General features: G+C 52.6%; 1 protein-coding gene across 1 annotated transcript in view; it reads right to left on the bottom strand.

The window, feature by feature from the left end:
• Positions 1-24,245, bottom strand: part of PREX1 (phosphatidylinositol-3,4,5-trisphosphate dependent Rac exchange factor 1) — a 181,481-nt gene that overhangs the window by 36,199 nt on the left and 121,037 nt on the right. Inside the window, exons 7-14 of the mRNA XM_070381077.1 lie at positions 23,804-23,937; positions 17,850-17,968; positions 17,118-17,267; positions 16,582-16,729; positions 10,027-10,127; positions 9,508-9,611; positions 9,312-9,361; positions 7,145-7,220 (exon numbers count right to left, since the gene is read on the bottom strand). Of these exons, the coding sequence (XP_070237178.1) occupies positions 7,145-7,220; positions 9,312-9,361; positions 9,508-9,611; positions 10,027-10,127; positions 16,582-16,729; positions 17,118-17,267; positions 17,850-17,968; positions 23,804-23,937 (882 nt within the window). The remainder of the gene's footprint in view (positions 1-7,144; positions 7,221-9,311; positions 9,362-9,507; positions 9,612-10,026; positions 10,128-16,581; positions 16,730-17,117; positions 17,268-17,849; positions 17,969-23,803; positions 23,938-24,245) is intronic.

Raw genomic sequence — 24,245 nt, 5'->3', positions numbered from 1 at the left:
GGAGACTCCACGAGGGCAGGGATGTGCCTCTGTCTTATTTACTGTGGTACCACCAACCATGTCTGTGACTGTTATTTACAACTCCCAAACCAGAAAAATATATAATTGTATGTTATTTAAATGTGACAAATGCATGGAGTATCATGCGATAAACACTGCAAAAAGAGAAATTGAGATCTTATGTGGCAGACACTGTTGGCTGCCCAGCAACAACCCTCCCCCGCCCCATCTGGCCCTGGTACCAAAATCTTCACTGTTATAGATGACAGTGCATCTATCTAGATAACCTCAGATCCCAGCCTCCACTATAGCCAGCGGTGACCAATGAAACACAAGCAGAAATCACTGATAGGGAGCTCTGGAAACACACTTTATTCCTGGCCTTTTGTATCTCTTCCTCCTGCCTGCCTGGAACACAGATGTGATGGCTGGAGCTCCTGCAGCCATCTTATATCACAATGTGATCTGGAAAATAGAAACATACTAAGCAGAGCAGCGCAAAAAGAAAGGGATAGGGTGGTCCTCAAAGATAGCATGAGATTGTCCCAGCAGCTCTGTCTCACCAACCTCCAGCCTTCCCTCATACTAAAGAAAAACAAACCCCTAATTGGTTTCAGCCTCTGTAGTTGGCTCTCTGATATTAAGAAATCAAGTTCAACTCCTAACTGACCTGGCTGTAGCCAATGAGCTATCTGGGGAGGCCTACCAGGAAATCCTGGAAAATATCTTCCTCCCTAATAAAAGGGAAAAGCAACAGCACCCCTCCCTGCCTGGGATAAAATTACATGAGGAAGTGATGCAGGGACTGCAGGACCATGTCCTGATCAAGGTGGCAGCCTGCTGAGGGTGGCAGAGTGAAGGACAGAATGCTCTTGATATGTGGTGCTCCCGATGTGCAGCATGTCATTTCCTTAGGCCAGTGTTCAGTTGCGTTTTCTGCTCTCACAACTGAAAATACTCCTAAATCGGGGGTCTGGCTCATCTCAGACTTCCTGGAGGAAGTGACAACCAACCCGAAACTGAAGACTGAATGGGTGTGGCCAGTGTGCTGGGCCCCTGCTGGGCCCGCCTTCAGGGCCAACTCTCCCATGTAGAATGCTGCTGTGAGAGGAAGGTCCCTCCAGGCTTGGGACCGCCAACCCCTGGCCAGGTTGAGGGCATGGGGTCCAGGCAAGGCCAGTGCAATGCCTCCTGCCCCAGAACACGACCCCTGAGCAGAGGAACCCAAGGTCAGGGAGCAGCTGGAGCCAATCTTGCCTTAGAGCGTGCCCTGGAGACAGTGTCCCACCACGCCTGCTCCTGAGGAGCTCGGAGTTTCCTGGTGCCAGTTCCTTTTAAGGCCTGGCTCCAGGGTCTCTCCTGACTCTGTGGGTGCTCCATGGCCTTCCCAGTAAGTCACCATCTCTTTTTAATATTCCTTAAGTTAGCCAGATTCTGTTTCTGCTTCTTGCAACCCAAACAATCTCAGTACATCCAGGCAAAATATGTGAATTGTGCAAGCATGAGGGGAGGGACAGGCACAGGAAGCAGCAGGGACAGAGGTCCAGGTGGACGGAGCCTGCAGCACAGAAGACAGCATGGCCAGCAAGGACGGGGTGTGGGTGAAGGTCGGCTCCACAGGGAAAGGGCCTTTGCTCTATTGTGTTCCCTGCTGAATTCGCAGGGCTTAGAACAGAGCCTGGCACACAGTAGGTGCTTGATAAATACCTGCTGAGTGGATAAAGACATGGTGGGCAAGGACTAACTCATGCAGGAGCTTGTAACCAGGTCAATGAACTTCGACTCCATTCAGAGGGTCACAGGGCCTACAGCCTCTCATTTAAACAACTGTCCAAGTGAGAACTGATTCCAAAAGGCCCCTGACACCGCCAGGCCAGAGGCCTGCACTTTGGGTGTATCCCACACACCCCCCAGAGCCCGCGGCCAGCAGCGGAGTGGCGGGGCAGGGAATTCCTCAGCTAAAGGAGAAATGAATTCAGAGCTGCAGGCCCCAGAGCAGAGCCTGGGGCAGCCGCTGGCCTCGTGTTTCACTGCCCCAGGCTGACTCATAGATGACAAACCTGTCCTGTGGGAACCCGGGCGGGCGGTTAGAGGGCCAGCAGGCTCTGAGCCCCGCCAGGGGCAGGGGGCTGCCATCCATCCTGGAGGTGCCACATCCACAGCCATAGCCTCCCGCTGTGAGGGGCCCAAGAGGCGGGCAGGCCCGGTGGGGTTGCGGGGGGCCCAGGCTGACGTCTGGAGTCCACTTGGCTCTCTGAAGCTCTCACAACCTGGGCTCCCAGCCTATCCCCTCCCCTCTTCTCCCCAGAGGGCCCTGGGGTAACCCAAGGGGCAGCTCCCAAAGTGAGAACAGCAGCAGGATGGATCCTCTGCTCAGGAGTGAATCACACCAACCCTGGGTGTACCCCCACCTGAAGAGTAAACCCCCACCCACATCCCACCAGCCATGGGGAGACCGAAAGTCACAAGCCCCCATTTTCTTCCCACAGTGTAATCAACCTCACCACCTGAGTCTCCCTGCCCCGAGTGGCCCACCAGCCCCCTGGTGGGGGGGCTCCAGCCACACTAACGGCCTTGAGGGTCAACCCAGGGGCAGCTGCTCTTATTAACCTCGTTTGGCAGATGAAGACATTGAGGGACAGACAGACAGATGCAGCACTGGCCCAAGGTCACAGCTTGAGTATGGAATCCTCTTGCAGCCAGGCCTTCCCTCCAAGTTACAAACAGGGAAACTGAGGCTCCAAGAAGGGAAGAGAGCTGCCCTGGGTTGTGGCCAGGGCTCCTGCCCTGTCCTTGTTTATCCTGTTTCCTCTAGGCTGGTGCCTTGAGCTGCCAGACTGCCCTTTGCCTGCTCCCATCCAAGCCCCGCCACCCCAACCCCCAGGCGCTGGAACCACCGCCTCTGCCAGTATCACCATCAGCCTGGCCGTGGGGTCAGCGTGGCAGGCACTCGGGCACATTTCTGCAGAGCCGGCACAGGAGCCAGCAGATGTCAGCCTCCCCGCAGCACCTGGCTCCTGGCCTGACCTGCTCTGGCCTGTCCCAGCCCACTGCTCCCCACCCTCCTTTTGACGGCCGCAGCCTGGGGCATGCTGGAGCCCAGGCAACATGGACCAAAAACCGTGAGCAGAGAGGGGAAGAGACAAACCTGAAGCTGGGGTCCCCGTGTTCAAACCCCTGCTTGGCCAAGCTGTGACCGTGGGCAACTCCTTAACCTCGCCAAGCTTCACGTCCTCATTTGTATTTTTTTAATCCCTGGATTTGCTCTTAACTTTGCAAGGCCTCTGCCACCCCTCAGTGGTGTTCCCTGCTCAGATTCCACAGTACAGGTTATAAGCAATAGAGAGGAGTATTACTATTATTTCTAATATTATTATTGACTACCAGGGCATCATGAAAGCCCCAATCACATACACACCCAATCTTACAGGAGTACCCCATTTCTGGGTGTCCTGAGGCAAGTTATAAAACCTGAGCCTCAGTTCCTTCATCAGTAAAATGGGGATAACAACTGTTTTTCTGAAGATTAAATGAGATAATATACAGAGATCAGAACTGATGCAATATGTAGCTTGTCAATCAAAGGACTAGTACCTCCCTCATTCTCAGAGCTAAAAGAACTCTGATTCATCCAAGGAGTTGGCAGGGAGCCTCAAAGAATGAATTCTTAGGAATTCTAAGCCACGCTCAGCAATCCTTGTTGTCTTCCCCAGGGAGTGGTTTAGGGGTATATGTGGGACCCACCTGGCCATGAGACCAAGAGGGAGACCACTTGGGAAGGGAGAGGACTGGAGGAAGTTTCCTCCCCCAATACACAGAGTGAGAAAGCTCTCTTCACCTGTCCCTGCTGCCTGCCTTTGGCCATAGGTCTATATGGATGCGATATCTGGAGCTGTGGCAGCCATCTTATGACAATGAGGCAGCGGGCAAGGTGGTGGAACCAAAAGATGGAAAGAGCCTGGGTGTAAATGGCATTGTTGAGCTCTAGGATCATGAGCTCTGGATGTCTAGTTACGGGAACAACACAAAAAGAAAAACGCCTTTACTGTGCAAGTCAAGTTTCTTATCATGTGCAGCCACAAGCATTTCTAGCTGATCAAGGAGGTTTCAACCAACATTTTGTTTCAAGGAGCAGAATGACCTAGAAGTTAGAAATGAAGAGGTGTTCAAAGCAAAATAACCCTCCTGAACTACACAATTATATGTTTTCTTTTTGACCTTCCTGCCAAGGTACAAGGTGGGGATGACTCTAATGAAGACTTGCCATAACCAGTCGTCAAGGTCACATCCTCATCACCAACCTCTCTCACGCAGAGAGACCCATATGCATACCGTCCTCCCCTTTCCCTGAGTGGGAGCCAGATGCCAGCTGTCTTTTGGTCAATCTCGTGGAAGCCATCCTCTGTCAACTCCAATTAGCCTCCCTATGTCCCCAGACCAGGCCGAGCAATGGGAGGCCTGCTCAAGTGGACAGAGGGTCAGCCACAAACTTTACTCCACCATCTCCTTGCCTCCACTGCGACAGGATGCTGGGGGATAGGGGTGGGGCATTCTCAGGACCCACTGACAACGACTCAGGCTATTCCAGGGGGCCTTCGGCCAGGATCACAGCTAATCTGACAGCACTGGCCAAGAGCAGGTCCCCCCTCCCCGTGCCTGACATCAATCACAAAGAGAAACCAGCAGAGGAAGTTGCTCTGGCTAGTTCTCCTCCTTGCTGGAGTGCTCCAGGTCACAGCCCTGAGCCTCCCCAGCTTGGTCAAGGACCTTGGAGTTCTTCAAGACTCCTCTCTCAACCGCCGCCCACAATCCATCCATCCAACAGCAGATTCTGTTAGGTCTACCTTCAAAAAATCCAAAACCTGACATTTCCCGCCTCCCCCGAGGCCACACCATTCTCAGGGGAGTTCTTGTGCTCCCCTGCCTGTAGTTCTGAATTTGCCTCCTCATCGGTCTGTCTATTGCCAGCCTCATCCTCTGAGAGCCCAAAGATCTTATCCCACCAAAATCAGCTGCTGTCTCATCTGTGCTGGGAGCCCTGCAGTGGCCCAAGCCCTCCCAAGAGGCCATGCTAGTAAAGCACACACTCTGGGCTGGCTTCAGGGGATCCTATGGAGGGGGTGGTGTAGTACAATGGTTAGCAGCTCTGTGCTTCCAAGCCATGCAACTCTATAAATTCAAATCCAAGGTCATTTTAAGACCTCCCACATTTTAGGGCCCCACATCCCAGCAAACATATTTTAAAATGCACTCACATCCTACATTAAATACATTTTGGGGGTTTGAAAAAGTTTTTTCAAGGTGTTTTCTAAGCTTGCTTTTGAAGTTATTTGATGCCAAGAAGGCTTTACTTTACATAGATTGGCTCTGACTTCTAGGCAATCATCAGGAATTTGTTCGGCAAAAGAAAATCCAGGCAGTAAATTGTTTTCGAATGGAATGAAGTTTCTATGAATGGGAAACTTAACTATTAATGAGGCTGCCATAGAGCTGCACTCTATAAAAGTTTAAACATGTATCCATTTCAATTTCACAGTCGGCTCCTTGTCTTTGGAGCCAGTGCATTCTTTTTATGAACTATGAATGAAAGTTCGTGCAGGCTCCCTGAAACGTCTGCAGAACCGAGGCACGAGGGGATACGATGGGCCCACCCGAGTTCTGGTTATGCTGCTGCCAGGCTGTGTGTTCTTGGACTAGGCACTTGGCCTCTCTGGACCCCAGTTCCCCATCTGCAAATGGGGTGGAGGACTCAGTGAGACAATGCCCAAAAGAGCAGATGGGCCCTGGCCCAGAATAAGCATGCTGTGACCAGGAGCTACCAACTGCAAGAGACGGGCAGGCAGGATGGCTCACAGCACCTCAACAGAACAATCGCCTTGGGGAAGTTGCAGCAAAAGTGGCTCATAGATTCTTCCAAGACTCTGCCCAGCCCCTGCTCACTGGGGACCCGTGTGAAGCGAATAACCTGGCAAGCCTCCACCCGGAGGCTCCGGTTTGGTGGCAGGACGGAACCAACTTGTCCCAGTGGGCCAGGGATCATCTCATGTTTAAAACAGAAAGCCTCAAGGTGGCAGTCACCCCGCTGTCCCTTGACTGACAGTGAAAATGTGCTCTATCCACCCAACAGAATATTATTCAGCCTTTAAAAGGAAGGAAATTCTGACACGGGTACAACTTGGACAAACCCTGAAGGCCTTATGCGGAGTGAGCCAAGCCCGACACAGAAGCACAGACACGGCCTGGCCCCTCACACGGGTCTCCCTGAGCAGGCCAGCTCAGAGAGCGCGGAAGGGCGGCTGCCAGGAGCCGGGCAGCAGGAGGAACAGGGCGCTACTGTTCAACAGGGACAGGGTTTCAGCTTTGCAAGACGGGAAAAGCCCTGGAAGTGGACGGTGGTGATGCTGTGTGATAATGGACTTAAGGCTACTGGACTGTACACTTCAAAATGGTTAAGATGGTAAACATCATCTTATGTGTTTGCCGATGTGCTCAGTCATGTCTGACTTTTTGTGACCCCATGGGCTGTAGTCCACCAGGCTCCTCTGTCCATGAGATTTCCCAGGCGAGAATACTGGAGCGGGTTGCCATTTACTCCTCCAGGGGATCTTCCCAACCCAGGAATCAAACCCGAATCTCCTGTACTGGCAGGCGGGTTCTTTACCACAGCACCACGTGGGAAGCCCATATTATGTGTATTTTACCACAATTTAAAAACCATTTTATGGAAGGGGGGGTTCAGGATGAGGGGACACATGTACACCCATGGCTGATTCATGTCAATGTATGCCCCACACTGCCACAATATTGTAAAGTAATTAGCCTCCAATTAAAATAAATAATGTTTTAAAAAATTAAAAGATAGTTGGACAGAAAAAAAAAATAATTTTAAAACAAATTTTTAGGGACTTCCTACGTGGTCTCGTAGCCAAGACTCCACACTCCCAATGCAGGGGGCCCAGGTTCAATCCCTGGTCCGGGAACCAGATCCCATAGGCTGCAACTAAAGACCCTGCATGCCTCACCTAAGACCCAGTGCAGCCAAATCAATCAATAAAATTTAAAATTAAAGCTTTTTAAACCTCAAAGGCCCACATCCTGGTCAGCCCCTCAGCTCCGGGTCACACCCGCTCAGGGGAGCTCTCACCTGGGCCAGCAGCCAGTCCACCAGCTTGCTCCCAGGCAGCACGGACTTATACGTCTTCAGGTGGTAATCGCGGTCCCTGTGGAGAGGCAGCCGGCCGTGAGCCAATCGGACAGGAGGGAGGGGAAACAGTCCCGAAGTCCCTGCTCAAAGTGCTAGGGGTCCAGGGACTTCCACATTCTCCAGCCACGGGTCAGAGGCCGGGGGACCGGGGTGACCACCAGACAGGGAGACCGGCCAGACCCGCCCCTCACTCACAGAGTCACCTGGGCAGGTCTGTCCCAACCCAGAACCCCATCCTCAGGCAGCTCTAATGCTCTGGGAACTCTCCCCAGCCTAGGGTTCTCCAGCAGGGACGACTATGCCCCCCGAGGAATGCTTGGCTGTGTCTGCTGACATTTTTGGCTGTCATGATCTGACCGGGGACGGGGGCGCCCAGAGGTACCATCAGCATCTAGCAGGCAGAGACCAGACGCTGCTAAGCACTCAAAACTGCCCAGAATAGCTCCCAAACAAAGAACGATCCAGCCCAAGACGTCAAAAGCGCTGAGCCTGCGGAGACCTGATCTGCTCTTGAGCAGCGAGACAGACTTCCAGTTCTTCCCTTTCTCCTTGCGTTTCATCATTGCCATCCTTGCGTCTAAAGGTAACAAAACCGTGTCGATAGGGAAACGTCTCTCCAGGGGCTGGAGCGCGCAGTCAGGACCAAGCAGAGGGCAGGGGTCTGTGACAGTCCTGGTTCTTCGCTCTGACCTGTCAAGATTCCTGCCAAGTTGTGGTATGAAGGGTTGTGCGGATCTTGCAGCCAAACCACAAAACTGCTCAGCTTCTGAGGCCGACGCAAATGGGTGTCTGCAGCCAGCCCTCTTGGGGCTGAGAAAGGCAGGTTGGGGGAGCTCTTCTCGGGAGCTGGGGAGCCCAGCAGGGCACGTGTGTGGTAACCAGGACCTGCTGCCGGCCTGGCCACATCCTCCTTTGGGGGCAGACGGAGGGGCCCCTCCTGTGAGGTCCGAGCCGAACCGGGCCAGCCCCACCTGCCTTCTGGGCCTGCACAAAGGGGCTCCCTGCGCCTCACCTCCAAGGGGAGAAGACCCTGCCCCTCCGCTCCTGAGAGGTGGTAAGAGCTGTCAGGACAGCGGGCAGAGGCCTCTGCAGCTATTAAGGATCACATCACCCTCCCGGCCCTTCATCCACAACCATAAGCTTCACAGTAAAGACAATCACGAATCACGGGAACTGATACAGCGCTCACCGTGTGCCGGCGCCACTCAGATTCACTCCTCATGACAACCCCAGGGGTGTGAGCTATGCTTATGCCCATTCCACAGATGCAGACACAGAGGCAAAAGAAGCTAGGCACCCCTCAACCACCACTCAACAAACATTTACTGAGGGCTCCTCTGCCCCGGACAGGCACTCTCCAGTATGTGGCTGGTTTCCAATCACTTAATGTTACATCAGAGTTCAGATTACACTCTTCAGTCTCAAGAGTGTGAAAGTACATGTGACTAGTGGCCAGTGTCCTGGACAGCACGGGTACAGAGCGCTTCTACCAATGCGGGAAGTTCTACTGGCCCGTGCCTCTTTGGGTGCTGCTGAGGGTTTGGGGACACAGTGGTGAGAAAATTCCCTGCCTTTGGTGAGTGTACAATTCAGTGGGGGAAGACAAGACAGTATACAGACCAAGAAATAAACATAGAGTATGTCAGCCACTGACAAGCTTCAAGAAGAAAACCAAAGTATATTCCAGATGTGATACTTTAGAAAGGTGGTCGGGAAGGCCCCTCTGACTTGGGGACATTTGAAGGAAAGAAGGGAGCAGATATGTAGGGAAAGAACATCCTAGGCAGAGAGGACAGCAAGTGCAAAGGCCCTGGGGTGGATCCTATTATCATCCCCATTCCACAAAGGGAAATAGCTGCTAACCAACTCGCAGGCTGAGATCCAAACTCGGCCTTGTCTGACCCCAGAACTAACACCTTTCACCACCAAGCTGCAGTGTTTCCCAACAGATTAACTCACTTGACCCTCGAGACAAACCTACAGGGTAGGTGCAGTTATGAGTTCCATTGGATGGAGAAGGAGACCGAGGCTCAGAGAGGTTAAGTTACAGGCCCAAGGCCACACAGCTGAGAAGAGGCAGAGGTGAAGCTTGCAGAGAGTAACTTACTTGATCACAGGGGTGTAAAGGCTGTGGAGACGGCAGTAAAGCCTCACACCCTGAAAGAGAAAAAGGGGGAGTCTGGGATCGGGCCACATTCTCCAGGGGACTACAAATCCCGGCCGATAGGAGGGTGTAGGGAGTAGAGGGGGGGCTGGTGGGGGCAGTGGGGTCTAGACTGTGGGTCAGGGCGGAGGGTCCGCACCTTGGACATGATGTCCTCCAGCTCGCTTCGGGCCTTGTAGGTGCCGTCATCGTAGCGGAAGCGGTACATCACCTGCTCGTTCTTGAACTGGTGCTTGTCAGAGACTAGAAGGACCCAGGGCTGGTGAGGCCGAGTGCAGCCCCCTGGCCCCTCCCAACCCACACCACATCCTCACCCTCCACCCAGCCAGGCTCCATGCCAAGTGCAATTTCACCGAACCCCCTGCCCACGCTCCAACTGGAAACTAAAACTTCAATGGTTCTTGCTATTTTTTGCAGGGACAGAGAGAAAATTCTCCTCCCCGCCCATAACTTTACAAGGCCACCTTGCTTTCTGGGTGCCCCGAGTGAGTGCTGGATCTTCCAGCCCTGTGAGCAGTTTTATAAGGGCAGCCACTCTGTGCCCAGGGAACAGGTGGCCGCACAGCAGAGTAGAAATGGCCTCTGGGTTAGTTCCACACACAGTTGCTGAGGTCTGACCTGCCTACCCTCACCCCCCTCAGACCCAGGCCCCACTCACCATGGTGGATAATACCATTCTCCAACAAGGCTTGGCCCAGGTTCACACCTTCTTCCGTCTTGCTGATTTCACCAATTTCTAGGAGCCAGGCAACAAACTCACTGCCAGAAATATAAGATGCAGTTGAGAGGGCCACCCCTATCCTGGGACCATAGCTGCCAGCACTGAACTGGCTTGATCCCACCCACTCTCAGGAGTAACAGCCGAACTGCCTGTGGGGAAGCAGAGCTCAGGACCCCACAGGCCCGGGGTTCCTGCTGAAAAGTGAAAGTGAACGTGGAAGTCGCTCCGTCGTGTCTGACTCTATGGCCCCATGGAATTCTCCAGGCCAGAATATAGGAGTGAGTAGCCTTTCCCTTCTCCAGGGGATCTTCCCAACCCAGGGATCAAATCCAGGTCTCCCGCATTGCAGGCGTATGCTTTACCAGCTGAGCCACAAGGAAGCAGGTGTTCCTGCTGAGGCCAGATGCTTTTCCTCAAGACCAATGGCAGAGAGGTGGGTGTGAGCAGACCCCAGGCCCTGCCTCAAGCTAACTGGATGGATGGATGGATGGATGGATGGATGGAAGGATGGATAGATGGAAGGATGGATGGATGGAAGGATGGATGGATGGATGGAAGGATGGATGGATGGATGGATGGATGGATGGAAGGAAGGATGGCTGGAAGGGAGGCGGGAAGGAAGGATGGACGGATGGATGGAAGGATGGATGGATGGATGGAAGGATGGATGAATGGATGGATGGATGGCTGGAAGGATGGATGGATGGATGGAAGGATGGATGGAAGGGAGGCTGGAAGGAAGGATGGATGGATGGATGGATGGAAGGATGGATGGATGGCTGGAAGGATGGATGGAAGGATGGATGGATGGTAGACTGGAAGTATGGATGGATGGAAGGGTGGATGGATGGATGAAGGATGGATGGATGGATGGATGGAAGGGAGGCTGGAAGGAAGGATGGATGGATGGATGGATGGAGGAATGAGAGCATGGGCACATGAGTGGACAAATGAATGAAAAGTGAGTAGATAATTGGATGATTCGACAGATAAATGACTACGTGACTGGGGAGCTTAGTGGGTAGGTGGGTGGAGGGAAGCATGAATGGATGGGTGAATGGTAAGTGGAGAGATTTATGGTAGATGCGGGGTGGGTGGGAGATGGATGATGGCTGGATGGGTGAACAGACAGAAGGAATGAAGAAACTAATAAGCAGGAAGAAATAAGGACCCAGAAAGATGATTGTAGAGAGTCAGGAGAGACAACCAACTCATGTTGTTCTCCCACTGAAAACCCTCCAATGAGCTGCCTGCTGTTGCTGTTGCTGCTGTTGCTGCTGCTGCTAAGTCGCTTCAGTCGTGTCCGACTCTGTGCGACCCCATAGACGGCAGCCCACCAGGCTCCCCCGTCCCTGGGATTCTCCAGGCAAGAACACTGGAGTGGGTTGCCACTGCCTTCTCCGAATGAGCTGCCTACTTACTCTCAAAAAACATCCAACTTCTGCCCACATGATGCCAAGGCCCTGCGTGAACTGTCCCCTGATCTCTGTTCTTTCACTTATTCTGCTTTACCGCACTCACCGTCTTCCCCAGCTCACAAAACGTGCCAGACTCCTGCTTGCCTCAGGGCCTTTACACTTGCTGTTCCTGCTGCCAAGACACACGCTTCCCCAGCTCTTCACATAGCCCTTCTCTTTCATCTTTAGGTCTCAGCTCAAATATCACCTCCTTGAAGAAGTCTTCCCCAACCACCTCATCAAAACACCCCCACACACAAACCATCCCATCTTTCAGTTTTACTTCCTTTTTAGCACTCATCACTGGAGTTGTACTCTTTACAGATTTATGGATGCGTTTATCAGCCATCTCCCAGAATCAGAATGTCGTCTCCATGCTGATGGAGACCTGTTGTCTAACTCACAGATCTACACCCCCAGCACCTGGAAGAGGAGCCCAACCACAGCAGGGCACAGTAACCTCGTGAACAACTGAAGGAATGAGCCATGCAACAAGAAGGAACATTCTGGGGGAAGCAGGAAGGCCTCAGCAAGAAAGATGTGCTCACAAGCCCAGAGGAAATGAGACAAATCCAATGTGACTACCCAGCAGGGCAGGGGCTCAGCCAGACCCCAGGTCCCAGGTCTCAGAGGAGTGTTTAGGGCTCCACGCAGAGCTCAGCCCAGTGGAAGTCAGCAGGAAAGGGGAGAGCTGGGGACGCGAGGCAATCTGTACTCAATGAAAGCGGGTGGCAGTTGGCCAGAGCACGAAGCTTATCGAAACCAGCTGTTCCGCCTCCAATTACAGGGCCAGAGGGGAGCAGGGCTATTTTTAGCTTTCCAGCATTTGGCGGAGCAAAGACCTGCCTTATGTGTAGGTAGTGGGGTGTGCCGAGGCACTCAGGGAGCCCCAGCGCAGGCCAAGGAGAGCGTAGAAGAAACAGATCTATTCTGCGGAGCCCCGAGTAGGGAAGAGATTGTTCTGAGTCCTGTCCTCCCCCAGTGCTATTCCCCAAGTCCTCAAAATCAGTGGCAGAAAGAAAGCTGCCAGCAGCTGGGGGAGGCGAACAGATGTGGAGTGCCCACTCTTGGAAGCTGAGACTCGGCTACCAGCTGCCCACCAGCTGTCCCCTCAGGGGCCACCTCTGGCCCGGACCGGCGGCCCTGCAGCCAGGGTTGGGGAGAGACAGGAAGCTCCCTGCAGCAGCTGCCAGCACAGAAAAAGGCAGCCCAGACGACAGAGGAGCCGAGACCCAGCTTTCTGCCCCGAGTTGAGTCTCGACCTTTTTTGAGGATCAATTTGCTGGGCAGATTTGGGCAAATTGCTGTCCCTCTCTGGGCCTCCAAAGGGTCCATCTGGCAGGTGGTTCATTCAGGGACCCTCTGGATTTTGTCAGTAATTTTCGAATCACACTGAATCTTGAGCTGGGATCCAGGGTTCAAAACCAGACATCATTCACCTCTAATGCAGGGACCCTGACCTCTCGTAAATGAGTGAAAAGGGCCAGGTGGAAACTCTGCTGAGCCAGCCAGCACTTCTGGAGACGGCAGCCACTCAGGGCGGCCAACCATGTCCACATGGGGAGACTAAAGCATCTTATGACTTTTCAAGAGAAGCCAGAAATCCAGCGTTTCCTGTGAAATCTCCCAACTGTTAAATGTGGACACTGAATACCAAGTTTTATGGAAAACACGTCTGCAAAGCGCACTGGGTCAGGGGGGCATCGTCTGCCTCCACGGGGCGCAGGGAAGAGAGTACAGGCGGGAGGATCAGCCTCTGAGTGAGAAGTAAGGAAACCAGTGGTCTGCCAGTTGGTGGGGGCCAGGGCACGAGAAGCAGCGAGATCCAGTCTTCCAGAAAGACGGAACTGGATGCAGGGTGGGGGGTGCTGGGGACGCAGGGAGCAGATCAGCCTACGTGGGCAGGAGCCAGAGAGTTAGCATGCATCAGCCTTCGTCGCTCTTCATTCCTGCCCCACTATATCATGCACCCAGTAAACATGGATTTCACTTACTGAATGTCAAATCCAAGGCTGGGCACAGGGGATACACAGGTACGCCTTGACACTCTTCCCAGGAAAGTCCCTGAGCTGAGACCCAGTGTCCACTCACTCTCAGTACAAGAGTCCCATTTCTCTTGCTCATCTGCTCCACGACCTTGAGCTCCATGAGGGCAGGAACTGGGGGTGGGGGTCGGGGGGGTTATGTTCACCCATGTGACTCCATGGTCTGAAATGCTTCCAGGGGGGTGTCTGCAGCAATGCCTGGCGAGTCACTATTTATCACCTACTATGTACTGACGGGGCTTCCCTGGTGGCTCAGGGATAAAGAATTCGCCTGCCAACACAGGAGACGCAGGTATCTTGATCCCTGGCCTGAGAAGATCCCCTGGAGAAGGAAATGGCAACCCACTCCAGTATTCCTGCCTGGGAAATCCCATGGACAGAGGAGCCTGGCAGGCTACAGTCCATGAGATCATAAAAGAGCTGGACATGACTTAGCAACTAACAGCAATCGTGCACTGATAATGACAGTAAACCACAGTGTCATGTGAAGATTAAAAGGCACGGCCACGTGGCCGCACGTGGAGCGGAGAAAGGCTGCCTGGCCATGTCCCTAGGGCTCCTGGTTCCTTCCACCTGAGGGGATCTGGGTGCCAGCCGGGAAGAAAGAGGACCATGGCCCCGGGCTCGGGCAGAGCAAAGCCGTGCAGGGAGGTGAGTTCCATTAGCACGATGATAAACAGTCATCAGTCCTGGCCCTGCTTCAAATGAGCAATGAACAAAATCTCCCTAATCCTTCCTAAGGAGACAAAACACTGCTGAAGCTCTAATCACAGACCGGTTATCCCGTCCAGCTGGACTAAGCTCTTCGAAGGGTTAGGCAAGGGGCAGGGAGGGCCTCTGACCCTGGGGGGCCGGAAGCACACCTCTCCTAAGAGAAAAACCTCCTTCCTTGCCCAGGGATTAGGGGATTAGCTGATGGAGACCAGCCAGGCTGCCCCTTCCTGGCTTCCCGCAGGTCTCGGGCCCACACTCGCCCCTCCACAGAGCCTCCCAGGGAACACGGAGCGGGGTCCCTGACCTGAGGGCAAAACCTGACTCAAAGGCATGGCTGCCACCTCTCAGGGTCCCAACAACCCCTAAGACCCCCTGGCTGCTGCCAGACCAATCGTAAGCCTCAGGCCGTGACCCCTACCCCCCCCCCACCCCAGCTTCACACTCTCCAACTGCCCATCCAACAACCTTTCAATATCTGTCAATATGCAAATGTCTACGGGGCATCTCAACCTTATTAACATGTCCAAACCATGGTTCCAAGTCTCCGCACCTTTCCCCACCTGGCTTCCAGGCCACCGCACTCACCAGCCTGCCTCCCACCTCTCTGCCAGCTTCCTCTCCTTTGATAGCTGCTCCTCCTCCCCAGGGCCCAGTCAGTCCCTACCTCATTTCCTTCCTGCCCTCTTTCTACTCATCCCTTGCAGATTTCATTCAGTTTCATGACTTTGAAAACCATCTAAACGCCCACATGCCCTGCACTTAGGTCTCTAATCCAGACTTTTCTCCCTGAGTCAAGATTCCATATCCACCTAACAAGTCGACATCTCCATCTGGGGGCCGGTCCCTATATAAGCATCCAAATGTCCCCTGGGCTGTACCCCCGCCCCCTGAAACCTCCCTGCGTCTCCCCCGCCACTGTTCAGCAAGCAGCCATCTATCCTTCCAGGTGCTCATAATCCTTAATTCCCTTCTTCCCTCACCCTGTCAGCAAATGCCATCACCTTCAAGATGACCCAGAATGTGACACTTGCCGCCATCTTCACGGTGACCACCCTAGACCAAGTCACCTCTCCCCTGGTCTATGACAGCAGAATAATTCCAGCAGCTTTTATCCCAGGCCTCCCCAAAAGCTTTGGAGAAGCAAGTGGGATGAGAGTTAATGAATTCTAAACAGAACCCCAGCCTCACCGCAAGCTTCTCTCCCCAGAAGCTTTGTGAGGCCCCAGGCACTCTCCTACCCTCTCCAGAGCGTGACCACCAGGTCTAACACACAGAGGGGCCTGGGAACAACTGGCTGGTTTTACGGGGACTCCAATTCTTCCTCCGCTTCTCCCAGTGCCCAGCCCGCTCCCCCAAGTGAATGAGATTTAAACCTGGGTTTAGGATCCAATCCCAAATCACCTGCATTCTGGCCCTTTGATCCTCGGTTATAAAACAAGGGCAGGGGCAATAACATTTTATTATTAGGAAATAATGTAGTTCCCAAACAGAGAAATTGGAGGTCCTATCTACTGAAAGCCATGGGAGACCTCCCTCCCCTTATGGATCTCCTAAAGGGAGGTCTTACCAGACACCCACCCGTCGAACACCTCGCTCTCAGACTTCCAGCCTCTAAAACTGTGAGAAAATACATCTCTGTTGTTTCAGCTGCCCAGACTCTGGGACTTCGTTAGGGCATCTGAACAGACTAATTCAAAGGTCTACATTTGCTCTTCCGGCCCTCCCAAAACCTTTGAAATCAACTCTCTGCATTAAATACCTCTTTGCTTGAAATAGCTACAGGGGCCTCTCTTTGCTTAAATGCTAGAGCAGCATTTTTCAATCTATGGTGGGCAACCCACTCATAGTTTGTGAAAGCAATTTTATGGGGTCGCACAGAGTCGGACACGACTGAAGCGACTTAGCAGCAGTAGCAACAGCAGTATTTTTGAAATGAAGAAATGAGTAGAACAGAATACGCAAATACTTGTAGAGTGTATAAAGCACAGTAAATTCTGTGAAACTTTGGCTTCGATCATACAATTAATGGATCGTATGTGTGTACCCGGTCACAATATCAACCTTACATTTTGCAGTGAGCTGTGGTCAAAAACATTTGAAAGACCTCATATGGGGACCTCACTACGCTTGACCGCCAAGGGCTGTTCCATAAGGATTTAGGGTGCTTGAGTGGCTCTGCCCAGGGGGGCTCCTGGGGGACGGGGCAGAGCTGGGAAGAGCCAGGTGAGTGCAGCCGAGGCCCAGGGACCCAGGGGAGGGCAGGCGCAGGCACGCACTTGCCGAGGAAGCACTTGGGAACGGTGCTCAGCTTTCTCCGGCGGTCCTTGATCAGGTTCACCTTCTTGCTCATCATCATGTGGTACAGCTTCTCCCCCTTCTCCGCGATCATGACGTAGGCGTCACGCTCCATGCCCAGCTTCAGGCCTACGGAAGACACGGTCAGTACCAGGCGCTGGGGAGCCCAGGGGACAGGCCTGTGGATCCCGAAAGCCTGTCCCCAGCTGACCCCCCACGACCGCCAAGAATCCCAGGACGACCAACCACATTGGCACAACCTTAGGCAAGTCTCCTCCACTAGCCCTCAGGCTTCCCATCTGTCTAGTGGGCTAAACCAGATAAGCTGAGCTCCCACCAGTTATCACAGTCTCAGAGCTCCTACCCCTTCAAAGACCTGCTTTTTGGCAGGTGGCCCCGATCTCTCTGGAAAGGACCCTACTCCCTGTCCCCAGACACAGCTCTCACTCGACAGGAGGGATCAGACTGGGGGAAGCCATATACGCTCCCGGATCTGAGAAAGCCCCCGGCCACGCACTCTCGCGCTGCTCCCGCTCGCGGATTATGGCGTCCAGCCACTTCTGCTTCTCCTCCGCCGTCTTGGCCATGCAGACAAACCACTTGTTCTTGGCCGTGTTGTGGATCTTCCAGCCGTTGGTGACGGTGTAGCCATTGCTGTGATAATCCGCTAGCGGGGGCAGGAGGCAAAGGGAGGGGGTCAGCATGGACTCAGCCATATAACTCAACATTCATCATTATACGCTTATGAGTGAGGTCATGGGACAAGCCCTGCCTGCTCCAGGAAGACAGGGCAGTGGAGACCTCAATGGGATCGGGTTTGGGGTTGAACTTACCACCCTTCAAATGCTCCCTCTCCTATCTCTTCTCTGGTGGGCAAGGAAGACCTGCCCATAAAGAAGTCTCCCCCAGTGCTTCCCTGCCTCCTTGCCCATCTCCTTCGTGCACTTTAGGCTGCTTAAAACCCTAGTTTTAAGGATGGTCCAGTGGTTAAGAACCTGGCCGTCAATGTAGGGGACATGGTTTGGATCCCTGGTCTGGGAAGATTTCACGTGCCATGGGGCACCTAAGCTGGTGTGTGCTGTAACTACTGAGCCTGTGCTCCAGAGTCCGGGAGCCACAACTACTGAGCCCACAGGCTGCAACTACCGAAGCCCGTGCTCCACCACAAGGGGAGCCACCGCAGTGAGAAGCCCACGCGGCACAGCAAAGTGGGGAGGCTGGGCTCAGGCAGGGGGTGGGCGGGGCCTACCTGTCCCGTCCTCCACGTTCTCCACCTCCATGACCTCAGTGTTGATTCGACCCCGGAAGATGTACAAGGAGCCATTGATGGATTTGGTCCTCTTGGTGGATTTCTTGCCCCCAGTGACCCTGAAAGACAGCGGGAAGTCAGTGTCCCCTACCCGTCCCCTCCCCGCGCCTCAGTCATCTTCAACAGGGTGATCGGGTGCAGGACAGTGGCACAGAAAGGACAGCCGGGGACAGGAGCAGGGCAGGAACTGGCTCAGAAGTGTGGCATTTTGGCTGGTGCTGGGGTGACTTGAGCAAGTCTCTTTTCCACTCTCAGCCACAGCTTCCTCATCTGGAAAATGGGCTAATAACCTTGCTGACTTCCCAGAGCTACTTTTGAGCCAACAGGAGATGTGGATGTGAAACCAATAAGGACCAATAGAAACCCCACTCTTCTAAGGCTAGAAAATGGGTAGAGGCTGTCAGGGTGTCTAACAACAGGAACTGCCTGAAAGAAAACCAGAATGGAGAGGACCTCCATTTCTACATGGAGAAATCTGCATCTACCTACCCACCGCTGAGTCACTCGCTCAGGGGGACTCTCACACACCCACTTAGTCACTTGACAAACCATCTGACCAGCACTTCCTCTAGGAAGGCTACCAAGGTGGGACTGGGGGAGTCACCCACCCATGCATTCAACAGGTGATTGAGAGAATACCTACCGGGCACTATTCTAGGTGCTAGGGCTGCAGCAAGACGTAGTCTCTGAGACTACATCTTCCACTATGGGAGGGCAGGAGGCACCCCCAAAGCTCTCCATCATCCCCCCTTCTGGCTCCTACCCCCTGCAAGATTAACCACTATCCTGATGTCTAACCTCTTGGGTTCACTTTCCTGTTTTGGAACTTCACATTCATGGAATCACACAGGGTGATGGTGACGGACACTTGGGTTGGCTTCAGTCTCGTGCTGTGCCTTATGTTCTGGCATGTGTGTCTTAAGAAGAACATACATGTGCCTTTCTTCGGGTTTATCTACCTAGGAGTTGAATTGCTCCGTTATAAGGAATGCACACAACTCGCTTTGGTAGACGCTGCCAAGCCATAACAATTATCCCACCCCCAGCGGCGTACAGACACTCCAGTTGCTCCACAGTCTCCATAACTGGTACTGAATTTCTCATTCTGGCCATTTTGGTGGCCGAGAGGAGTGTCTCTAATAAAGATGTCATCTGTATTTCCCTGGTGAGTAATGAGGCTGCGCACTTTTTCATGTTTATTAGCCATCTGGTACCTTCCATTTGTGAAATGACTGTCCCTTGACCATTTTTCTGTTGGGCTGTCTTTTTCTCAATGCTTTATAACAGGGCTCAGCAGATTTTCTTCTGAAAAGGAACCAGCGTGTAAATATTTTCAGCTGGGTGGGCCATATGGTCTCTGTTACAACTACTGAACTCAGCCCTTGAGGCGTGAGTGCATCCAGAGACAACACAAAAATGAATGGGCATGGCCATTTGCCAATAAAACTTTATTTATAAAAATAGGCAGAAGGCCAAAGTTGGTCTACATATTATGGATACGAGTCCTTTGCAAAGTGATAGCAAAGATCTTCTCCTCCTCTGTGGCCTGGCTTTTTATTCCCTTCTTGTTGTCTTTCGAGGAACAAAAGTTCTTAATTTTAATGTAGTCTGATAAATATATTTTTCCTTTATAATTATACTTTCTGTACAATTTAAAAATCTTTGCTTACCCCCCAGGTCATAAAGACAGACTCCTATGCCTTCTTCTAGAAGCTTTATTGTTTTATTGCTCACATTTAAATCAATGATCCATCTGAAGTTGACTTTTGTATATTGTATGAAGGGTCAAGACTCATCTTTTTCCCGCTGGTTATCAAACTGATCCAGCACCATACACAGAACCACACTGGTACTTTTGTTGAAATTTAAATGACTGCTTTCATGTAGGTCTGTTTCTGGACTCACTACTGCACTCCATTAATCTGATTTTACACCATTTTAACCACACAATCTTAATTACAGCAGCTTTCCAGCAGCCTTGGTGTCAGGAGTCAAAGTCCTCTATCTTTGTCCTCCTTCAAAACTGTCTTAGCTGTCTTTGTCTGTGTTGCCATATAAACTTTAAAAATCATTTATGTACACAGACACACAACCTCCCTCCTGCAATTTTTATCAGAATCACATTGAGGTTCTAGACAACGTCCGATAAGAGAATGCAAAGCACTTGCTGGTGATGAGGGGGTAAGGCAGGTCAGAATGAAGGACAGCTAAGACTCTGGCCTCAGAGCCTGAGTAAATGGTGGTGCCCTTTATTAGGAATGAAGAAGACTCAAGGAGAAAAAGGTCTGGAGCAGACGTTGCAATGAAAAGGAAGAGTCTCGGAACTCCCCTGGCGGCCCCATGGTTAAGATTCCACGCTCCCAGCACAGAGGGCACAGGTTTGGTCCCTGGCCGGTAACTAAGATCCCACATGCCGCGTGGTAAGGCCTAAATAAAATGAAGAATCTTGTTTCAGACCCAAGTGAAGTGTGAGCTGTGTGTGACTAAACCAAGGGGAGACACGGTTTTTGATTTCTCCTACTCTACACACCCCGTTCCAGGCACCATTCCAGCCACCTTATGTGTTTTACCTTGATCTGTAAAAACAACCTCATGAGATGGAGAGTGCTCTCACCCCCACTAAACAGACAGAAAAACAGAGGCATTAAGAGTTGACACAGCGAGCGGCAGCAGCGTCTCTGCATTTTCAACCACTACACACTGCTGACACCTCCATGATCTGAAACAAACATTGAGACACAGGAGACTTGGCTCTTCTGTGCCCAGTTTCCTCTTCTGAAGAACCGGGAGGTGAGTTTTTAAAACTCTCCCTTCCACTTCTGACACCCAAGAAGCCTCTATTTTTATTTTTTTTAATACGTATTTATTTGGCCACCTGGGTCCTGGCTGCAGCAGGCAGGATCTTCGCTGTATCTTGGGGAATCTTTCATTGCAACTTGCAGGCTCAGCAGCTGAGGCACACGAGGTTAGTTGCCCCTCCTCGTGAGGGATCTTAGTTCCCCAACCAGCGATGGAACTTGCGTCCCCTGCGTTGAAAGGCAGATTCCTAAGCACTGGACCACCAGGGAAGGCCTGAACAGCCTCCAGTTTTGAATCCGACCAGAAGCACTCTCGAGTCAGAGACCTCTCCTGACCCATGACCCGGACTGGTGGTGCCTGGTGAAGCCATAACCAGAGGCAGACAGCTACCAGCGTCGGGCGTTTCCTGGGACCACATCAGGGTCAGGCCGGGAGCTCCATCCACCGCTGATGGCCCCACCCCTCCAAGACATCTCAGAGCCCAGCCCTTGGGCTCCTGACCCAGTGCAGGAAAGGTGGCAGCCTGCCAGCTTCTCCCGGGTGACGTGTGCCCTCTGCCTCCAGCCGGCCCCGCTCACTCGCAAGCCTGAGGCCGGAAACGGCGTTACAAGAGCTCGTGTGGCCACAGGGCCGGCCCCAGAAGGCCCCCTGGGGGTCCAGCCCCACCAGCATCAGCTGCTTTGGCTCCAGCGGAGGAAGAGCCCGCGTGGGGGTGGCTGAAGCCTGAGTAAACTCGGCCCGGGCTGGGGGCCCACAGGGGCCTGAAGGGACGTGCTGTTTTCTAAACCCCCGGATTCTGGGAAAAGGGCCTGCCTCAGACGGCCTGGGGAGGTGCTGTGGGCAGGGCTACGGGTGGATGCTGGCCGTGGCCTTGGCATTGCCGAAGGAGGACTCTCAGGAGGGCCCCAGTGAGGACAGGCAGGGCGCAAGGCGGGAGGAGAGGGCAGCGTTGATGGAGGGACAGGAGGACACGAGAGTCACAGACAGACCAAGGGAGTGAGAGGGAAGAAAACATCAGTGAGAAAGAGACACATGGCCCAGCCACGCAGAGACGGTGAGGAAGGACACGGAGGCCTCTAACCAGAAGGAGCAAGCCCCAGAACAAGGAGGGAAGGGGGCAGAGGGAGGGGCCTGTGGCCGAAGTGCCTACTGTGTGCTAAAGCTGCACTCACAGGATCACATTGAATAGGAACTCGTCACCTGTGGAGGTAATCAGTAACAGCAGCTACTCGTTCTGGGCACTTACTATGCACCAAGCAAACTTAACAGGTTTGTCCTTCAAAATGGCTCTGTGGAGTACAGGATAATTCAACCTATTCCACAGATGAGGAAATTGAACCAGAGAGGCAAAGTCACAGAGTTAGAGAAATAATAAGGAACTCGGCTCTTAACCAAACACTATTGTAACTTTTTTTTAATCAACCCCATTTTACAGAAGAGAAAACTGAGGCTCAGAGAGGTCAGACTGCTGAAGGAGGACGATGAGAAGCTTCCCCACGCCCACACTGAACACCCCTCACTCATCCTGTGGAACGGTTCCTCACCACAACCTTAGAAGGCCAGCAGAACCAGACAAGGAAAACGAGGCTCAGGGAGGCAGTAAGTGAGAAGCCCAGAACCAAGAAGGAAAGCAGAGGTGATGCCGAGAGTAAGGCCCAGATCTGGACCTCCCCTCAGCCCCAGCCTTTGCTAGATAAAAGAATAAAGAAGCCTCTGGCAAGTCACTATTTTGTCCCATAGCAACGTAGCAGGAAGAAGTTTCATTCAAAATGGGCTGCACTGGTCAGTTGTGATGGTTCTCTACCTCCTCAGCGAGAAAACTGAAAGGCAGGGATTCTCCTGGCCCACCAACCTACCCACCCACTCGTCCATCCAACCATCCACTCAAGCCCCCACCCCTCCGTCTCCTAACTTTCCCTCTGTCCACTCATTCATTCGTCTCTCCATCAACGCAGCCATCCAATCACCCAACCTTCCACACCAGGGACCAGCCACTCTGGCAACTACCAACCAATCATTCTTCAACACACCCATCCAACAGACCATCTATCCACCAATCTCTAAACCTCCACCATCCACCCAGCCTCCCAATTTATGACCATCCAACCATCCATCCATCTACCCATTTACTTATAAAGGCCCAGCTCAACTTTCATCTAAACACACCTCTGCCAGCCCATCATGTCTTCATATTGATTCTCCAACGACCCAAACATAGATTCCCCCAACCAACTATCTATCCCTCCATCCAACAGGCTCCTAAACTCCAACCACTCACTCATTCATCTACTCACTCATCTGTCCACCAATCAGTTCATACACGCATTCACAAGCACTGCCTCCAGGCCTCCCTTCACCCACATCCATTAATCTCCCAAACTTCCACCTAGGCATCTATCCCTCCTCCCATTTGCCCGCACATCCTACCAAACGTCCATCCCCATCGGTCTACCACTCATCCACCCGTCCATTCACTCTGCAAAGTTTAAGACGCTCCAATGAAAGACACAGAGATGACGAAGACACTATCTTTACCTCAAAAAATGTAACAGGAGAAGGACCCCCTCCCCTCGAACCATCTGTCTTTGGATCTTAGAATCACAAGATGCGAGTGCCACAAAAAAATCTCCAAACTCCCATGACCGCCTCGCCCTACACTGCCCACTACAGCAGCCACAAGCCACGGGTGACTGCTGAGCACTTAAAGGTCCCTGGCACAAACTGAGACGAGCTGTAAGCGTAACAGACACACTAGATTTTGAAGCTTTAGCGTACATTTTTTAAAAGAATGCAAAATACCTATTCACTCAATTTTTTAAACTGATTAGGTAGAATGATAATATTTGGGGATATATTGGGGTAAATAAAATATATTATCTAAATTTATTCCACCTACCTCTTTTTGCTTCTCTAAATGCGACTACTAGAAAATTTTAAATAACCTATATTCCTGGAGAGTGCTGATCGAGAACAAATCTCTCAACTCAGAGGAGAAAAGGGAGGCCCAGCGCCCCAGGAGAAACTGTCAAGAGTGCAACCGGATCCCAGCCTCCTGACCCACCCAGGCAGCCCTGGCCCCGCCTCCAGGCACTCACCTGGATTTCCGCTTGCAATAGACAAGCAGGTTGTCGAAGAGGAAGAAAGCTCTCTCCTGGATGTTGCCCGCAGAGATTTTTAACAAAGTCCCTTGCAGGAGGAGCTGGGTGCAGATGTCCGTGAGGTTGGAGCCCTAGGAGAGCAACAGGGCAGGGGTGCAGTACATGAGCTGGTGAATCCAGGAGACAGCCCTTGGGGAGACCCCTCTTTGTTTCCAGAGACAGACGTGCCCCTGCCTCCCTCACACCCCCAAAATCTCAATGCACCACTGGAGGTGAGCAGACAGAAACCCAATCGACAGTACCACCCAATCGACAGCTTCCCTCTGCTGGCAGGAGAGCATACAGAGACGACCATCGCTCAGAGAGGGGACCTGGGACCTGGCGAGGTGGAAGGACTCACTCAGCCCACACGGCCCAGGCAGTGTTTTGTTATAGGTTT

The sequence above is a fragment of the Bos mutus genome, chromosome 13, assembly GCF_027580195.1.
Source record: "Bos mutus isolate GX-2022 chromosome 13, NWIPB_WYAK_1.1, whole genome shotgun sequence".
Taxonomy (NCBI): Eukaryota; Metazoa; Chordata; class Mammalia; order Artiodactyla; family Bovidae; genus Bos; species Bos mutus.
This window is presented reverse-complemented; position numbering and strand designations above follow the sequence as displayed.